The sequence below is a fragment of the Gymnodraco acuticeps genome, unplaced genomic scaffold (genome assembly GCF_902827175.1).
Source record: "Gymnodraco acuticeps unplaced genomic scaffold, fGymAcu1.1, whole genome shotgun sequence".
Lineage (NCBI taxonomy): Eukaryota > Metazoa > Chordata > Actinopteri > Perciformes > Bathydraconidae > Gymnodraco > Gymnodraco acuticeps.
The window spans coordinates 816,645-834,538 of NW_022990004.1; the positions used below are offsets into that span (position 1 = coordinate 816,645).

The 17,894-nt window shown below is 41.5% G+C and overlaps 2 protein-coding genes across 6 annotated transcripts in view; both read right to left on the reverse strand.

Annotated features, from left to right (window-relative positions):
- rtel1 (regulator of telomere elongation helicase 1) overlaps positions 1-11,610 on the reverse strand; it is a 53,167-nt gene extending 41,557 nt beyond the window's left edge. For 4 of the 5 annotated variants that reach the window (XM_034213007.1, XM_034213006.1, XM_034213005.1 and 1 more), the window contains exons 1-11: positions 11,323-11,610; positions 9,014-9,212; positions 8,156-8,249; positions 7,247-7,328; positions 6,834-6,894; positions 6,148-6,223; positions 2,886-2,970; positions 2,507-2,572; positions 939-1,092; positions 797-835; positions 627-702 (exon numbers count right to left, since the gene is read on the reverse strand). In XM_034213007.1, the coding sequence (XP_034068898.1) occupies positions 627-702; positions 797-835; positions 939-1,092; positions 2,507-2,572; positions 2,886-2,970; positions 6,148-6,223; positions 6,834-6,894; positions 7,247-7,328; positions 8,156-8,249; positions 9,014-9,212; positions 11,323-11,424 (1,034 nt within the window). In that variant the 5' untranslated portion in view covers positions 11,425-11,610. Of the gene's footprint in view, positions 1-626; positions 703-796; positions 836-938; positions 1,093-2,506; positions 2,573-2,885; positions 2,971-6,147; positions 6,224-6,833; positions 6,895-7,246; positions 7,329-8,155; positions 8,250-9,013; positions 9,213-11,322 lie in introns of those variants that run through there. The other variant, XM_034213008.1, reaches the window with a different exon arrangement.
- A 706-nt stretch (positions 11,611-12,316) lies between these two features.
- ndufb11 (NADH:ubiquinone oxidoreductase subunit B11) lies at positions 12,317-14,793 on the reverse strand. The gene is made up of 3 exons (XM_034213020.1): positions 14,551-14,793; positions 12,694-12,824; positions 12,317-12,525 (listed from the first exon to the last, which is right to left on the reverse strand). Exons 1-3 carry the CDS (start codon positions 14,722-14,724, stop codon positions 12,396-12,398), a joined length of 435 nt encoding a protein of 144 aa, XP_034068911.1. The 5' UTR covers positions 14,725-14,793; the 3' UTR covers positions 12,317-12,395.
- Between the last annotated feature and the right edge of the window lie 3,101 nt (positions 14,794-17,894).

Genomic DNA, 17,894 nt, shown 5'->3' on the forward strand with positions numbered 1-17,894 from the left:
ATTTCCGATATTGCGTCATATCGGACACAAATCTGGATCAGCTCTGTTGTTCCCCCGTTTTTAGAGATTTGGGTACGGAGGAAAAGAGAGAGGGTTTTATTTTCTGACACTGCGTGAGTTCCCTGACACACCGGGGACACATATTCATGTATAAAAGACATCACAAAGTGCATTTTGCAAGATAGGTCCCCTTTAAGACTTGATAATATTTCACATCATTAATCCAGATCTGTAAAGTAACTAAAGGTATTAAATACATGTAGTGGAGAAAAAGTACACCATTTACCTCTGAACTGTGGTGAAATAGAAGTAAAAAGTAGCAACAAATTGTACTTAAGTATTGTAGTTTAGTAAATATACTTAGTTACTTAACACCACTAGATTTTATACAAATGTAATAATAACAATGAATTTTTTTTCTAGTTAAGAGATTGAAAATATAGCATTTTTAACTTCATGTGCTATTTGACATCATAACTGATGACCTGTTAGCAGCAAGCTGCACCATCAGGACGGAGAATCTAAGCCGTAAACAGGTTTTGTTTTGGAAGACGGAGAACACAGAAGGACTGATCCACTGACAGACAGTGCTGATTCTTACTCTCTCCTTTCACACCTTCACTTACATTCCAGGTTTTGTGATGCCTACTTCATTTGGAACATCATAGGAATCGATAACGGTTTCCAGATCCAGCAGTATCTCTGTCAGAGCAGACAGAAACCGTTGGTAACAATCCCACAGCACTGACTAACAGCCAAATCTAGTGCATGAGATGATTGTGGTAACTTCACTTACGTTTAATTTTAGCAATGGTAGCTAATTCCAATTTTAAACCTGAAACAAAAAGATACCCCTCTGTAAGTACATGTACTGCAGGGATGGATTTGTTAACATTTGAAAGTGTGCATCCTCAGTGGGTGGGACAAATAAAACGGACCAGAGTTGAGGGACTCCACGTTGAAGTCACTGACAGTGTCTCCATGGCTGGCCTCTTTCGCCTGCTCCGCCAGCAGCCGGTCCACAGCAGTGATGGCGGAGGCCACATCATATGGAGTCAGGTCAAAGGATGTGGACTCTTCACACGTCTTCTCCTGCAACACAGACACAATGTGGTGACTCTCTGCCCCAGGGACTGACCTCCAGCAGGACCACGTTGTTCATCATCCTAGATCAAGTCTGCAACCCTCAGTAAAATAAAACCAAAATATATTTTATGTTTTAATATAAAGCATCAGATGGTTATGTTGTGTACTTCCACAGTGGTGTGCCATATACCAAAAGGGACTTTTTGATGTCTTTTATACATAAATATGTGTCCCGGGTGTGTAAGGAGACTCACAAAGTTTCAGAAAATACAACCCTCTCTTTTCCTCCTTACCCACATCTCTAAAAAAAACGGGGGTGCAAATGATCTGATCCAGGATTTGGACGTCATTGGTCAAATGTGGTACACGTGACACGTCCCAACCTATCGTCTCCATATACAGTCGTCTAGCTGAATCCCCTCTCGCAGCTGTGTGTCTGTGTATTCAGCAGGATGTCTGCAGGGGGCACTTAGAGTAAAGTTGTTATATATAATGGCACTGTTCTATCGGTAAACACTTAAGAAAGAACATGTCAAGCTATGTGCTGTATCAGGAACAATGCGCGGCGTGTTTTGGGAGTAATATGCTCTGTGTTTACATTAGCAAGCATGCTAACACTCAGAGCTAACGCTGTACTGGAGAGAATATGTGTAACGTAATGTCCTTGCGGTAAACCCTGCGAGAGAGAAACATTTGAGCTCCATCCTGTTTCAGAAATAATGCTTAAAGTGGTTTGGAACATAATATGGTATGTAATCACGGCAGCGTTTAGCTGAGTTTCTTCCGGTAGAAAACTCTCTTAGCAGGGGAAAGCTGCCTGACGCTACAAAGGGGCGTGGCTAGCAGCAGCTGTTCCATTTTAAAGCTACGGTCACAGAATCAGCCTTTTTTTAACAGGGCTGAAATAGAGGGGTATGAGGCATGGCTACAATGGGTGATCTGTTTGGTATTTTAAGCAAAAGACTTCAGAGATATGTTTTGTATAGGTATGGCCCTACAATATATTTTTCAAATATAGCATAATAGGTCCCCTTTAAATTAGAGGCTGGCTGGGAATGTGCAGCTGTGCTTGTGAGTTTAACAGTTTCTGAAAAAATTGAAGAGTCACAAGTATTTTGTAATTTTTCCAAACAAACAACTTGACACACAGTGATTGGTTATTATTATCAAGTAGAACAAGTAGACAAGGTAAACATTTTTACAACTCTCGTCTCTATCTGTATGCACAACAAGAGCGTCTGAGCCGTTATCTACATTGGTAGGTTACAGAGTTGACAGAGATGTTGGAGAAGGATCGGGTTCTAGTGTTTTAAATACAGGGCCAGACATGTCTCTGGAACAGGCGGGGGTGCTCTGACAGCAGGCTGCACACACACAGTGCATCCCTTCAGAACAACTGAATGTGGAGAAAGAGTCTCACCACATTGTGAGCTTCATCGAAGATGACCACCGCTCCGTTCAGCTCGATGTTGTGCGCTCTGCGGCTCTGTGGAACAAAGTGAGAGAACAAAACACCAGCATTTCAATGATTTCACTGAATACTATGACAAAGCAGTAAATGACAGGATGATTAAATAGATAGAAAAGAAGGTATATGGTATATTCTGCCCAACAACTGTTTTGTATGAAGCAGGTATATAAAGGGTACCCTTGCTAATGTATAGTACTAAAGGCTCAATGTGGGTTTCTGTTCCATTATGTCAGGCCCTGCTTCAGAATTGTATAATTACATGATTGACACAAAGTAATCTCTGTCCCTCCATCTACAGCCATCTGATGTGTGTTCTGTGAGCGCTCACCTTTGGATCCAGCAGGTAGTTGTACGGCGTGAAAACAATGTCTGCCTGCTGCTTCAGGGAACGGGACAGGTAGTAAGGACAGACCCTGCACAAACATATTCTACGTTCAACTGAAATGTAGACACTGCATGCAATACCTAGGACTTTGTCTACATTACAGGGGACATGATAACTCAGCAGAATCAGCAATATCACTGTTACTCAATCGCCCTTGAAAAAATGAAAAGTAGTTATATTATTTAAATTAAACACTGAGTGAATTCAAATATAACCAAGCAGGGAGAAATAATTCTGTGTTTCTGATTCAGATGTTATGATGGATGCTGTCATCCTCTCTCTTACTGCTGATGTGATTCACTGCATGACAGGAAGGAGACATGTTCTTCATTTAACTTCTCAAATTACCTTTTATATCGAGTCCTTTTATGTTAAGCTTATTGATAAGAACTACCTAAGACTGTTACCCCAAATCTACTTTTTGAACATGTATTTAAAGTAATGCTGTCAAAATTATCGCGTTAACGGCGGTAATTAATTTTTTTAATTAATTGCGTTAAAATATTTAACGCATTTAACGCATGTGCAGAATGGCCCGCCCCATACATCCCACCAGTGGCAGCGCCAGGGTATGGCTGGGGTAGGCTACACCCATACCAAGAAATGGCTTAGCCCCACCATGAAAAATGATGTTAAAGTAAGCAAAATAAAGTCTGACAACTCGCGGACCAGAAACGGTTTTGAAAACTTTTGTCACGTAGTGATCGTCTTCTCAATAGAACATCTTTGATAATGTCTTCTGGCCAATCAGAATCAAGATAACGGCGTGGTGTTGTTGCAGGAAGTCCCGACGGAGAATACTTTTGCTGTAGTACAGGTAACACATAACTGGTACGCAGGTTATTTGCGTAATCTGAAATGCGTACCGTCACTTGTGTCACAAAGCGCATTTGCGTACCGACGTACTTGTGAAGCTTTTCCAGAAGGCGGTTAGATCACCGGACGACAGAGTCGGTCTCCGTGTGCACAGACAGGGCTGCTGTTAACGTCGGTCTGTACAACGGAATTGTGCCTTCACTGGAGAACTGCGCTAAAACAGCTGATCACAATGTTCACACTCTGTGGTCACGAAGTACTCCACTAGCCGCCCCCCCCCCCGTCGACTTTCCTGAAGTACTCCCCCGTTGATAGAAATCAACACGTAATGAATTAAGACCCCACGGTTTGATGATTGATAGGTGTGTGGGTTGTCTTTCATTTTGACACGCAGACAATGTTATAATAAACATAGATACTGTATGTTAAATGGATATATCCGCCTTCTTTCATTTATCTTTCCATTCCCACAACAATATACATAAAGAAATGGCATATTTTGGACATAGTTCGAATGGTGATTAATCATGATTAATTAATTTTTAAGCTGATTAAAAATTAAAAATTAAAAATGTTAATCGTTTGACAGCCCTATTTTAAAGTGAATCATTTGGGCTTTTTATTCTGTGTTCTCTCCTCCATGGCCTCTCAAAACGTTCCACAGTGTGTGTAGCAGAGTTCCCTTTAGCCGGTAATTACCGGACTACGACCGGTAAAATATGCTGAAGACCGGTAAATCTAAATCTCTCCGGTCAAAGTTTCCGTTCAAAATAATTTCCATTTAGCGCAATACCACATCAGTTGCGCAACTTGCGCCATTTATGTGACAGACAAGAAGAGTATGTGACATACAAGAATAGTTGATTATAATGTCTAACACTTAATGTGGAGAAAGAGATGTCCTGTATGGGTTGATTGTGCGTTGATCTGTTGGTAATGCCTCGGGGTTCCGGTGGGCATGTAAACAAATGCATAATGCTGCGCTATACTTTGCGGCCTCACCCGGTTGCATAGCGACGCTTATTGTTTAGGTGTCTTTTAATAAGCAGGTAGTCCTATCATTAGCTAGAACTATCTGGATCTGATCGATATGGACATAAACGCGAGTGAAGTCTAATCTGACGGGAGAGAGAGATCAGCTGCTGCTGACGAGTCGACACGCAGCTCTGCATGATCACATGCAGCGGTGAGCGGACAAAACACACACTTCAGGTTAGAATATCACACGTAGCTATTTTAATGACCTCTCAAACTACCGTAACTAGTTATAGATATGTTTAGTTTTACTGTCGGGTCACTCATTACTGATCCGCGAGCTGCATGATACTGACGGGCTGTCAGGGAAGGGGGAGAGCGCTCCGTTTATTATTCCCGTGTTATTGTAAGTTACTGTACACTTTTGAATAATGTAGTTAATCTACTATAATTAGGCTAAATTGTTTAATATCGGATCATATCAATTTGTTTTAAAGCACAATAAATAACAAAGAAGACCTTTGACCGGCACTTTTCTCATTTTGTCCGGAAGATTTAAACTTTAACGGACATGTTGACCGGCGAAAAAATATTCTAACGGGAACTCTGGTGTGTAGAAGCAAACACTGGGCTGCAGCTGGAACCATAGATAGCATAAAACTGTGTTTACTTATTGTTGATGTCACCGCCTGGTTTCTTCAAACATGGACATGGGTTTATATGGCGCCTTTCTAGTCCACCAACAATGCTTTTTTACATTCCATGCTAAAATGTCCTCACCAAGACATTGATGTTAGAGCTGCCATACAAGGCAGCATCATCTATCTTATTCCCACACGATGGCTGTGCCTTCTGGAAGCAATGCACGGTTCAGTACGTTGTCCAAAGACACTGAAAGGCTGACTGGAAGAGGATTCAACTGCTGACCTTCCAATACATTGATGACCTGCTCTATCTCTCTGCAACCACAGCCAATACAAATAAAACGACATATATGAGACTGGCTTTCACATCACATCGCCTGAACCAGTGATATCATTTGCCTCAGAAAGGATTTTTAAAAAAGTGAATTTGTGAGTGAAAGTGTGCATAAGTTTCTAACAGAGGACTTTCAGCAGGACAGAGGGAGATAAAAGAACACGGAACGCATCAGGAATCAAAAAGCTGTAAGGCGTTAACAAAGCTAAACTGTTTTTACAAAGATTCTAAACTTTTTACAGAGATGAAAATAATTACAATACTTGATTTCCTAATTATTTAAGGTCTAATATATCGGATGACTAATTCATAATATTTCAAAATGATATGTTGCTGTCCTACAATCCAAGAACAACTAAAAACCATGTTGTTTGATTGGACTCCTTATAAAGCACAAGTGTATTAGCGAAACACACGAGCAGTGTGTGAGACACACCTCTGTTTGTTGCCGAATTTGACCAAGTCTTCCACGTCGAGGACTGAATTCACCAACTCTTTGTCAGTGCTCTTCTCTAAAAAGGCAAAAGAAAAGAAAAGGAGGCCTTTTATAAAAGGGGATACAAGTTGCCTTTTACAAAAAGGTGTTATGCCATTGCCATGATAAAGCCATCACTGCTTGCGAACAGCTGGAAAACAGCCAGATGTAACAATGCTTAAACTATATGGTCAACCTACTGGAAGCTTCCATCAGTCACAGACGCAGTTTACCTCTACCAAATGCACCAGTACACACTGAGTGAAAGAAATGTGAGACAGCGCTCACCAAGTGTGTTATGCTTCTACAGGTAGGACATCTCACTTGCTACTGGGGGTGGGGATATAACACCAATGAATGGATATGTTTAATACTGTTGATATCTTGACATGGAGCCAACATGAAATCTCTTCTGGCTCAGTAAGTGACCGCTGTCAGTCCCTCTGGTGAAGGCACGTTAGCATGCAGCTTTAAGACGTCTACAGAAGACTAATCAGTGTGGATTGGAAGACAGAATGCTTACGCGCCACTCAAATCTTGCTTTCAGTTGGGGTTCCTAGTAAGTGTAGTGCAGCCTGCAGGGTTCCGTTGTTGTGTCACTGCTCTCTACTAAGCTAGCTCTACCAAGTATGAATATTGAACATTACCTTCCACGTTATTGTAGTAGACACATGATCTTGTGGAAACTTTGGCTCTGCACGAATGGACCTGAAAAGCAAAGCAAAAAGTATAGTGAAATCTGTAGAAGTGCTTTGTGCCATATTAACCACCACTTTTTGTTAAGATATTAGCAACATGGACTCAAGGACTGCTGCATCAGCTCATTCATATAAACCTAGCAGTTCCTTTTTTAGGATGCTTCCTTCTGATTTGATTAGAGAAAGATATTGTCCTGTTGGTGCTTAGAATGAACACGAATGAGTTTGAAAATATCGACAAGGAGCCGGGAGAAGTTGGGGTTGTGCCTGCATCCTTCAGACACTTCAGCTGACTCAGCACTAACAGTACGCCCCTGACAATCTGATTGTTATCTAACAACAGGATGTAATGGTTTCCATACCTTAACATGGTTGCTCTGCTGTTTCATGACTTCAGGGTTGATACACAGCTGCTCTCTCGATCCCAGAACACACACCTTTGGCCTGAATCAGCAGAAACACACACATAATGGTGACATTGATCAATTCAAAACCTTTATTTATCCAGGTGAAATCCCATTGAGATCAATGACCTCTTTTTCAAGGGAGACCTGCAGAATGGAACACACTCAGCTCATCTGTGGTGTACATCAGAAAAATGCGTACTGTGAACATTCAGCTGTATGAGCAGTGACACTTTAGGTCACTGTCACATATTTCAAATGTGTTTAAAATAATAGTAAATCATCCAAAGAACTACAGTAGTGGTGTTAGGGTTCCTTTTAAACTGGCTCTCAGTGAATTCTAAAAGTATAAAGGAATATGACCCACACCTGAAACCTGGCTTTTCTCATATTGTTTTTCGTAAATATATGTACAAATACATTACAGGGTAATCATTTGTTAATAAGCCCAATTTTCCCAAAGTTGAAAACATTTCTAACAAATCTTATTTGATAAAAAAGCCCAATAACTTATTTAAATAACCAGCTTGAAAAATCCCCTTCATATTTCCCCTGATTATCAGCAATATGAGGCCCTGTTTAACCCTTTCTGTACCCATTGTGTCCGCTGACTTCTAACTTCACTTGAGAGGCATGCTATCATTCAGGAATGTTTCAAGTAATGACTCTCTGTAAAAAGTCTGGGGCAACAATATTAAGGCATCATGCTCCATTCAACGTTATTATCTTATCTTTAATATCAAAAACCTAATTTGCCCTCTAAATGTTGTTTCTGAAGTGAGCTGACCCCGACTAAAGAAGCATTCCACACATGTTGCATTAATCATGCATAAACATCTACTACCGTAGACAAATGGAATAGTTTACTTGTAGGAAGTATTCTTTAACTCCTTGATAACCTGCGCCAGCTGAGAGTGTGTCCTGGATGCGTAAATGATCTTGGGAACATCAGTGTAGTAGGCTGAGAAACAATAAAAACACAAATCCATTATATTCCAGAGTCATGTCAGCTGCTGTATCTCTACATCAGTAACATGGAAGGAGCTGCAGCAGGGAGAGGATTCAGCATTCACCATATCCCCCAAGCCGTTTGTATCATATAAGACTTCAATGATTAGAAGTAGTGCAGTGCCCGTTTGGAACATGCTAGAGTGGGCGGGTTTTAAAGTGAGTCTAGGGAGCAGTGTACGATAACTAACATCAAGTCCCATTACATTTGAACAACAGCTGAAGAAACTTGTATTTAGATTGACACCCCCTTTAAATTGGTCTTTTATTCCTTATTATTTATTTTAATAAGGTTAATAATAATTGACTTTATAGGTTTATTAACCACCTTAAATTGGCCTTTTAATCGTGAAAAAAAAAATGGTATTATTCTTTTATAGGTTTTAATATTTTATTGTATTTAATAATGATGTCTTATCTCTCCATTTACCGTGAGGGATCATTATTTGTTGTATTTTCCTTTTCTTATCACATGTTTTACGTCCTTGGGTCCCTTGAACTGTAATATTGTGTTTTTATGCTGCATGTGTGCAACAATGTTTTAACGTTTGACCTGAAGTGAATTTCTTGTTTTGTGTCTGTTTGTGATGTGAGCACTCTGAGCTGCACCTGCTGTGTGAAAAGTGCTATACAAATAAAGCTTTCTTATTTCATATCATTAAAGAAGAACACAGGCAGTGGAACACTTGCTGTGATGGTGCCATGATCTGAACGTACTTGGTGTGTCTCCGTCTGTGGCAGCCGTCCCCCAGGAGGACAGCGGGGTGTTGGAGAACATCTCCTCTCCTTTCAGCCTCTCTGTGACCTTGCGGGCAGAGATGGTGTCCTTGAAGCGCTCCCTCCAGGCCAGGGTGGCACAGAGCAGGCACAGAGTTTTACCGGTGCCTGTCGGACTCTCCAGAACCCCATTGGCCTTCTGAGAGAGAGAAACATGTTTTTATCTCTGATGTTACCTGAGTCTGAACAATGTTTCACAACCCAGAGGATTTGACTCCAGCAACATCATGTCAATCCACCAGGCAGCACATCTAAAACTTCGCATACGGCGTATGAATTATTGGATTGTTTTTAGGAGTAACACTATTTTAAGGGTTAAGACAGAGGTGGGAGAAGTACTTGAACTTGAGTAAAAGTAGAAGTACCAGAGTATAGGAATACTCTGTTACACTAAAAGTCCTGCATTCAAAATGTTCCTCAAGTGAAAGTAGAAAAGTATCACATCAAAATATAGTGAAAGTAGTGACAGTAAAAGTAGTCGTTGTGCAGATTGGTCCATTTCAGAATAATATATATGATATGTTTTATAATGATTGATCATGAAAGTGTTCTCAAAGCTGGTAAAGGTGCAGCTAGTTTGAATGACTTTGTATACTGCAGGGTAGCTTGTGGATTTACTCCAGGTGGAACTAAAGTCTGATTCAACACTTGATTAGATTTCACATCATTCATCCACATCTGTGAAGTAACTAAAGGTATTAAATACATGTAGTGGAGTAGAAGTACACCATGTACCTCTGAACTGTAGTGGAGTAGAAGTACACAGTATCAACAACTGTAAACACTAAAGTAAAGTACAAGTATCTCAAAATGGTACTTAAGTGCAGTACTTGAGTCGATGTTACTTTCCACCAGTGGCTAACGATCAGCCAGTGCAGATGAACAGGCAGCAGCATTAAAGACATTCGGACACACTAACCAGCAGGGCCGGACTGGGACAATAAGTCAGTCCGGGAATTATACACCCAGCCAGGCCACTACCAGTTTTCTTTTGTGCCATTTTCCTGGATTTATTTGTCAATATTTACAGCATTGCTGCCCATAGTGATAGCCCTAAACTTTAAATCTACTACCCCAGAATAAACATATGGGTTACTATTTAAAATAATGTGCAAATCTATTTAGGAACCTATGTGAACATATTTTAAGTGCAGGTGGACCTCAATCCTCTAGGGGGGTCCGGGGGCATGCTCCCCCGGTAAGATTTTTTTTTTTTTAAATGTTGGACTTAAAAGCATCAATCTGGTGCACTTTGAGGGGGAACTAAAGAGACTACACCCATATGAAACAGAACTGTATACATTTAAATAATCATAAAATCATAAAAACATGGCCATAACCAATAACATACCATATCCAATATGAAAAACACTGAAACTTGTTTATTTATTTGTTTTTGGTTCATTTATAGTTGTGAGTGTGTCTGTGCTCCTGAACCAGCCTCTCCTGTCTCCCCCCTCTCCCCCCTGCTCCTCTTTGAGGCAGCAGCAAAGACTAGTTTTAGCTCTCAACAAGTTTATCTTACCCTTTTTTCACCTAGTTAAAACATTTTTTATATTATTCATCCATGTTTTACTAATCACTCCCCCTTCAAATGGAAATATGTGTTTACATAAATGGTGACCACACCGTTTGAGACCCACTGAGATAACTTAGACTGAGTTAACTATCTAAACACTCAGAGAGTCCTTCACCTCACCTGAGCTGTAGTTATCAGTCTCTCAGTCTGACAGCAGAGGACTCTCCTCCACCTTGTTGACAGCTCATGATATGCGTTAGCGCAGCTAGCTAGCACCAGATGCTAACAACAACAATACACGTAACCGGTGCACGCGCTTTCTCTCTCGCTCTCGCGCCACACATACATACCCTCCCGAGCTTGAATGACACACAGAGACCAATCGAGGGCATTAGTATGATCTGTATGAAAGTGGCCACATCATGTAGACAGCCAGTCACCCTCTGTGAGGCAGAGTCAGACCCACATTTGCGCAGCGTTGCGTTCACAATACATACATAAAAAAAAGATTCCTCAGGCCAGCAGGCCACTTAGCAGGCCAGGCCATCGGGAAACCTCCCGGTCCTCCCGATGGCCAGTCCGGGCCTGCAAACCAGACAGAGGACCAGATGAAGCTCTCTCCATATTAAGAAAGAAGGACCTTTTGTAAACTGCAACATGACCAGTACATGAATGTATGGATGATTCCTGTCCAGCTGAGAAACATCTCCCATCACAGTTATTTCATTACCTCCTGAAGACACTCTATCACTTTGCTCATGTAGTCCTTCTGACAGTCATATGGAACAAATGGGAAGTTCACTGTCACTCCTTTCAGAGTAAGTGAAGTCATGGTCTCCTAGCAGCAGCAGAACCCGCAGTCACAAGTCTCAGTACTCCGGGTTAGCTTTCAAACACCTTTAAACTGTGTGAACAAAGTTACAGATAATTCGACCTGCTTTAACCGCAGTGAGGAGTAGTTGCTGCAGGAACAACTGTTTACTTCAATGAGCTGCTGTGCTCGAGCTTGGCGCCATATTTCCGCTTTCAGTCCAGCGCGCATGCGCACTGTAGCAATTTACCTCTGCTGCGTTCAAAGACTCACTGAAAACCCAACATTAACGATGTCACCCATGAACAATCTACAATACTGCTAACAGTTTCACCGAGGGAACTCTCTAAAGGGCGTAGATGATTTGAATTCGGATCTAGTCTTGGTTATAAATGCTTGGAAAACATTATAAGACGTGTCCAAGAATTTCGTGTCCAGGTGCAACTCTTTGTATCAATGTGCCCTGCTTTTTGTTGTGCTGGAGGTTAAAGGTCGCCATTATAATATTTACAGGTTGTTTTAGTGGCTAAATATTTATAGCTTAAATAATGCAATTCATTAAGCTATTGATCAGATGACTTTTAAAGAGAACGTAATCAAAATGTGTTTCCATTCAAATATTACTTGGAAATATAACGTATCCAAAGGCTACAGGCTACATTTGTGAAACATTGTGATGATGATGGTTACCTCAATACGGTACGGTCTGGAGGTATTTTGTATCATTTTCAAACTAGTCAATGTTGAACAATCAATTCAATCGTTTGTTAGTTATATTAAAGGCTGGATTTTAAACCTCAGAACGGCTTGTAGCACCGAGCCAACGGCAAACACTTTAGAAGATTAACCTTTCATTCATTAAAACATTTAAATGCTGTTTAAGAAGTAATTTTCACACATGATGATAACACAGTTCAACAGTTACAAACAGAATCATTTATTCTCTCAGTGAAATACATTAATCATGAAATACAGGAGGAGGATGTTTGATCCTACTGCTCTCCAGAGCTGGGGAGAACAATCTTTTCTGGGTCGAAGTAGTACTCGCTTAACAGAGGAACACCCTCCTGCTCTCTCTGCAGGACCACACGCTCCGCCTCCTTCCTGGCCCACTTCCGCAAGCTACACACACAAACACAAGAGAATACAACTTTAATAACTCTAAACATTCATAACAATAATCCCAGCTTGACTGCTGGGTAGTAGCTTTGGACTGAAGGCCACCAAAACATCTTAATAGCCTGAGTAATTAAGAAACAATGAGTGAGCTTTTATCACGTGTAACATTACCCATGGTCTGGTAAATAGTTGATAAATGCTCCTCCAATAACAAGAGCCACTGAGATGCTGAAGAAGAAGCCCACTCTCATGTTCCACTCATCCACCACGGGGTCCTGGGAGAAGCCATGGTAGTCTGGATTCTGACAATTACATAAGAGAGGCATCACACACAGTACACACATTCAGAATGCATCACTCAACACTGCCTGTAAATATAAATAACACTTTCTTAAATATACCCTTGTGCAATTCACGCTTCATTTGATCCTCAATGTATTTACAATAGGGTGTTGTTTTTTGACTGAGTGTGTATTATTATGAATAAAGTGTGCATACTTATAATATTGAGGTCTATTCTCCTCACTTTATCTGCTCTATACTTGTGCTGTTGTAGGAATGCAAATGTCCCCATTGTGGGAGAATAGAGGAATTCTGATTTGATAAGTATCACCCCCTTTATCTGAAGGACCTCAACATCTGACACTTTTTTTATATTTGACTTATCATCTCAACCAATATAATACGAGTTATGAAAGTGTGGTTTAAGCGTTCGTCAATATCCTCACAAAGTCACACTCTACATAGGAGCATTCCAAACCAGTACCATTTAGAGAAGGAGACAAGAACATCTGTGTGTGTGTGTGTGTCCACTTTCTGCAGACTTGTTGGAATGCAGACTTTAAGTGGGAATATTACACATAATCCATTGCAACATTATTGTGATAATGTAAAGTAAATTATTAATATTACAAGTAAAAACACCACATTGATTTATTAGACATCTTTCTTTCTACATTCCTGATGATTCAGTGTAAAGGTGTAGTGACGTTTAATATTCCGCACGGCGCGGCGCCCCCACAAATAGAATCAAATTCTGTGGGAAACACTGTACTTTTTCTTTTGGTATTTAAAGTAGTTTCTAATGCTAAGACTTTTAAACTTTTACTAAAGAAAGGAACATAACATTTTGAATGCAGGACTTTTACTTACAAAGTATCAGAATATTCTTACACCTCTGTTTAGACAAGATAATGTGCTACATTTATATAAAACCATTAGTATATGATAGCACTTTCAGTTTCTTATGCACTTCATCAATCTGAAAAAGACATCCGCAGTCTGTCAGAAACTAAAAGCAACATAGCTGAAGCCAGTGTAAAGTAACTGAGTACATTTACTCAAGTACTTTACTTTGTACTTCTACTCCACTACAATTCAGAGGTACATGGTGTACTTTTCCTCCACTACATGTATTTAATACCTTTAGTTACTTCACAGATGTGGATGAATGATGTGAAATATAATCAAGTGTTGAATCAGACTTTAGTTCCACCTGGAGTAAATCCACCAGCTACCCTGCAGTATACAAAGTACTTCAAACTAGCTCCACCTTTACCAGCTTTGAGAACACTTTCATGATCAATCATTATAAAACATATCATATATATTATTCTGAAATGGACCAATCTGCACAACGACTACTTTTACTGTCGCTACTTTCACTATATTTTGATGAGAATACTTTTCTACTTTTACTACAATAACATCTTGAGTGCACGACTAACACTTAATACAGAGTATTCCTACACTCTAGTACTTCTACTCAAGTACAAGATGCGAGTACTTGTTTCACCTCTGGCTGAAGCTGTCAGTGTCAGATCAACAGTGTGTGTAGCTCTGCTAGCTAATGTTGCTAGCTGCAGCTCGCTGTGGTTCTCCTACGGAGCAGTACCGTGTGTACTGGTGTGTTTCAGACTGACATCAGAACAGTAAGTGTCTGTGTCCGTGTGTCTGATGACCTGAGCCCGACTCGGTCACTGGGTCTCAGTGAGCTCCGGTACTGTCGGTACCACTGGGAGAACTCACCTTGACATACGGGCTGACCTCCCCGTGTCCGCTCTTCTTCTCCGGGGGGTGCAGCTCCGTCACTGAGGCCGCTCCGGCAGAACCACTGGGTTTCGACTGGGAGACGAACCGAGCCGGGGGATTACACAGTAACCGGGGCAAAGCGACCCCAAGCCGAGGCAGTCGGGTCAACATTTCAACGGTTTGTGAAGGATATCGTTGACCCGGAAATGGAAACAAAAGCTTTGACCCCGCTTCTTCTAAAGATCCTCCAGTTTGGCCGTTTACCACCACCTAGAGGGAGTCGACGGTGATGCACTGTGAGGGGTTTTGTTGGAACTAGGTGTGATACAAAGTTTTAACAAGACTGGAGACTTAAGTCAAAAAGCTGGGTCCTGACAAGATGTCCCTAGTAATACTTATTCTGCCCCCCCCCCCTTTATATCAGTCTTTGTATTTTTGTAATAGTTGTTGCATGGGCTAAAGTTCATGCTGGTAACCTGTCCTTTATGTGTACGTCTAGTCTTCCTCTCTTGGAAGTTAATAAATACAAAATCATTTGGAATTTCACCTTCTGTTTGGTTGCATCTCTAACCCACATCGCTCATTCTCGTGATCCTCCACAAAGAGCGCCCCTTGTCCTTGTTCTCCCACATTCATTATTTGTAAATCTTTGTTTCTTGAACCACTTAAATGGACATTACATGTATTGTATCTTTAGTAACTCTGACACACTAATTTCCTTTATGATAAATAACGTCTTATCTTATCTTCCTTAGCATGTCAGAATAGTATGAGCAATTCTTTGAAATGTTGAAACAGGTATTGAACATTCTCTGTCACAGGCTATGGTCTCCAGGTACTTCTTTCTTTAGGACCATTTGTTCTGAAATTCCAACAATATACCTTGGCTGTGTGTCCTCACACCTCCTCTGAAGGAATGTGGACCTTTGTGCCTCGTTTCAGGTTTGCCTTCTTTCATAAATACTGAACTCAACTGGAACGCTCCAGATCCCTCACTTATCCCGCCTGCTTTCCCCATCCACACAGCTGGCACTTTTTAACTCATGCTTTCCTATATCCAACGTATATGCTCGCTCTGTTTACATATGATTATTAGATTCCAATCTCTTTAAACCTTGGCCATTTGTATCTCACCTACTTGATTTATTTTGATATGGTATCAGATTCACTGATCTCAGAGAATGCTTTGATTTCTCTTTGTTGAAAGATTTAACTTCATCATCTTCAACGTTTTGCTAGTGAAATGTCAATGTAACCTCTAGCCGCTTCACATGCACTTATCACATGTGAATGATCCGACCACTGCTACAGTCATACAATAATAGCTCACATTTGTACCTGCAATTGATGAAGAAGATTGGGTGTAACATTGTATCATACTCCAAATCATACACTTTAGTCAACCTTTCATACTAACGCAGCATTTTACATTCAATTAAAAAACACAATCATCATTTAACTGATCAGTAGCATTCATTATTTATTTGTGTCCAATAAACACTCAGCCACATTGTTGTGTGTTGTATGATTACAAAGTTGACCTTATGCACATATGTCATTCAATAATATAAACAATTGTTTACAAATACACATACTGATAGCTCAGACACCAGCCAGTCCAGTTACTTCAGTTATTTGAAATATAATATTAAATACTGATAAAAAAAGGAAGTGAAACCAAATGTTGTATCCAGAATTATTACAAGGGCTTTTTAAAGACATGAGTTACTTTAGTTTCTGCTTAAAACAGAAGTAGTCGTCAAAGTCGTACCCTCTGGGAGGCGGAGCCATCACACTTCCTGTTCAGCCTTCTTCATCATAGACTGGGGAGAATATATACAATATAGGCACAGAGGGACCAGGAGCCCTGCCCTTTTGTTTTATACAGGGTAGATGTGTGCAGATCCTCTAAAAGGGTTAACCCACACAAAGCTCCTGGGCCTGATGGCATCCCTGGCCGTGTTCTCAGGGTGTGTGCAGTTCAGCAGGCAGAGGTGTTCACAGACACCTTCAACAGGTCCCTGCTGCAGTCTGCAGTCCCCACACTCCACCATCGTTCCTGTCCCCAAAAAGACAAAAATCACCAGCCTCAACGAATACCGCCAGTAGCACTCACCTCCATCATCATGAAGTGCTTTGAGCGGTTAGTCAAAACCTTCATCACCTCCTCTCTCCCTGACTCTCTGGACCCCCTGCAGTGTGCCTACAGAGCAAACAGGTCCACAGACGACGCCATAGCCCCCCCCCCCCTCCACACTGCCCTCTCACACCTGGACCAGAGAACAATGCTGTTCATTGATTACAGTTCAGCTTTCAACACCATTGTGCTCTCCAAGCTGGTCATCAAGCTCAGAGACCTCGGGCTCAACAGCGCCCTCTGTGATTGGATCCTGAACTTCCTGACGGGCAGACCCCAGGCAGTGCGGGTGGGAAACATCACATCCTCCACCCTGATCCTCAACACCGGAGCCCCTCAAGGCTACGTGCTCAGCCCTTTCCTCTACTCCCTGTTCACTCACGACTGCATGGCCACACACAGCTCCAACACCATCGTGAAGTTTGCTGACGACACGACCGTCATCGGCCAGATCACAGACGGCGACGAGACTGGACTCTTCATCACTGAGGACCTGACATGGACTCTTCATCACTGAGGACCTGACATGGACTCTTCATCACTGAGGACCTGACATGGACTCTTCATCACTGAGGACCTGACATGGACTCTTCATCACTGAGGACCTGACATGGACTCTTCATCACTGAGGACCTGACATGGACTCTTCATCACTGAGGACCTGACATGGACTCTTCATCACTGAGGACCTGACATGGACTCTTCATCACTGAGGACCCTGACATGGACTCTTCATCACTGAGGACCTGACATGGACTCTTCATCACTGAGGGACCTGACATGGACTCTCATCACTGAGGACCTGACATGGACTCTTCATCACTGAGGACCTGACATGGACTCTTCATCACTGAGGACCTGACATGGACTCTTCATCACTGAGGACCTGACATGGACTCTTCATCACTGAGGACCTGACATGGACTCTTCATCACTGAGGTGAGGACCTGACATGGACTCTTCATCACTGAGGACCTGACATGGACTCTTCATCACTGAGGACCTGACATGGACTCATCACTGAGGACCTGACATGGACTCATCACTGAGGACCTGACATGGACTCATCACTGAGGACCTGACATGGACTCATCACTGAGGACCTGACATGGACACATCACTGAGGACCTGACATGGACTCTTCATCACTGAGGACCTGACATGGACTCTTCATCACTGAGGACCTGACATGGACTCTTCATCA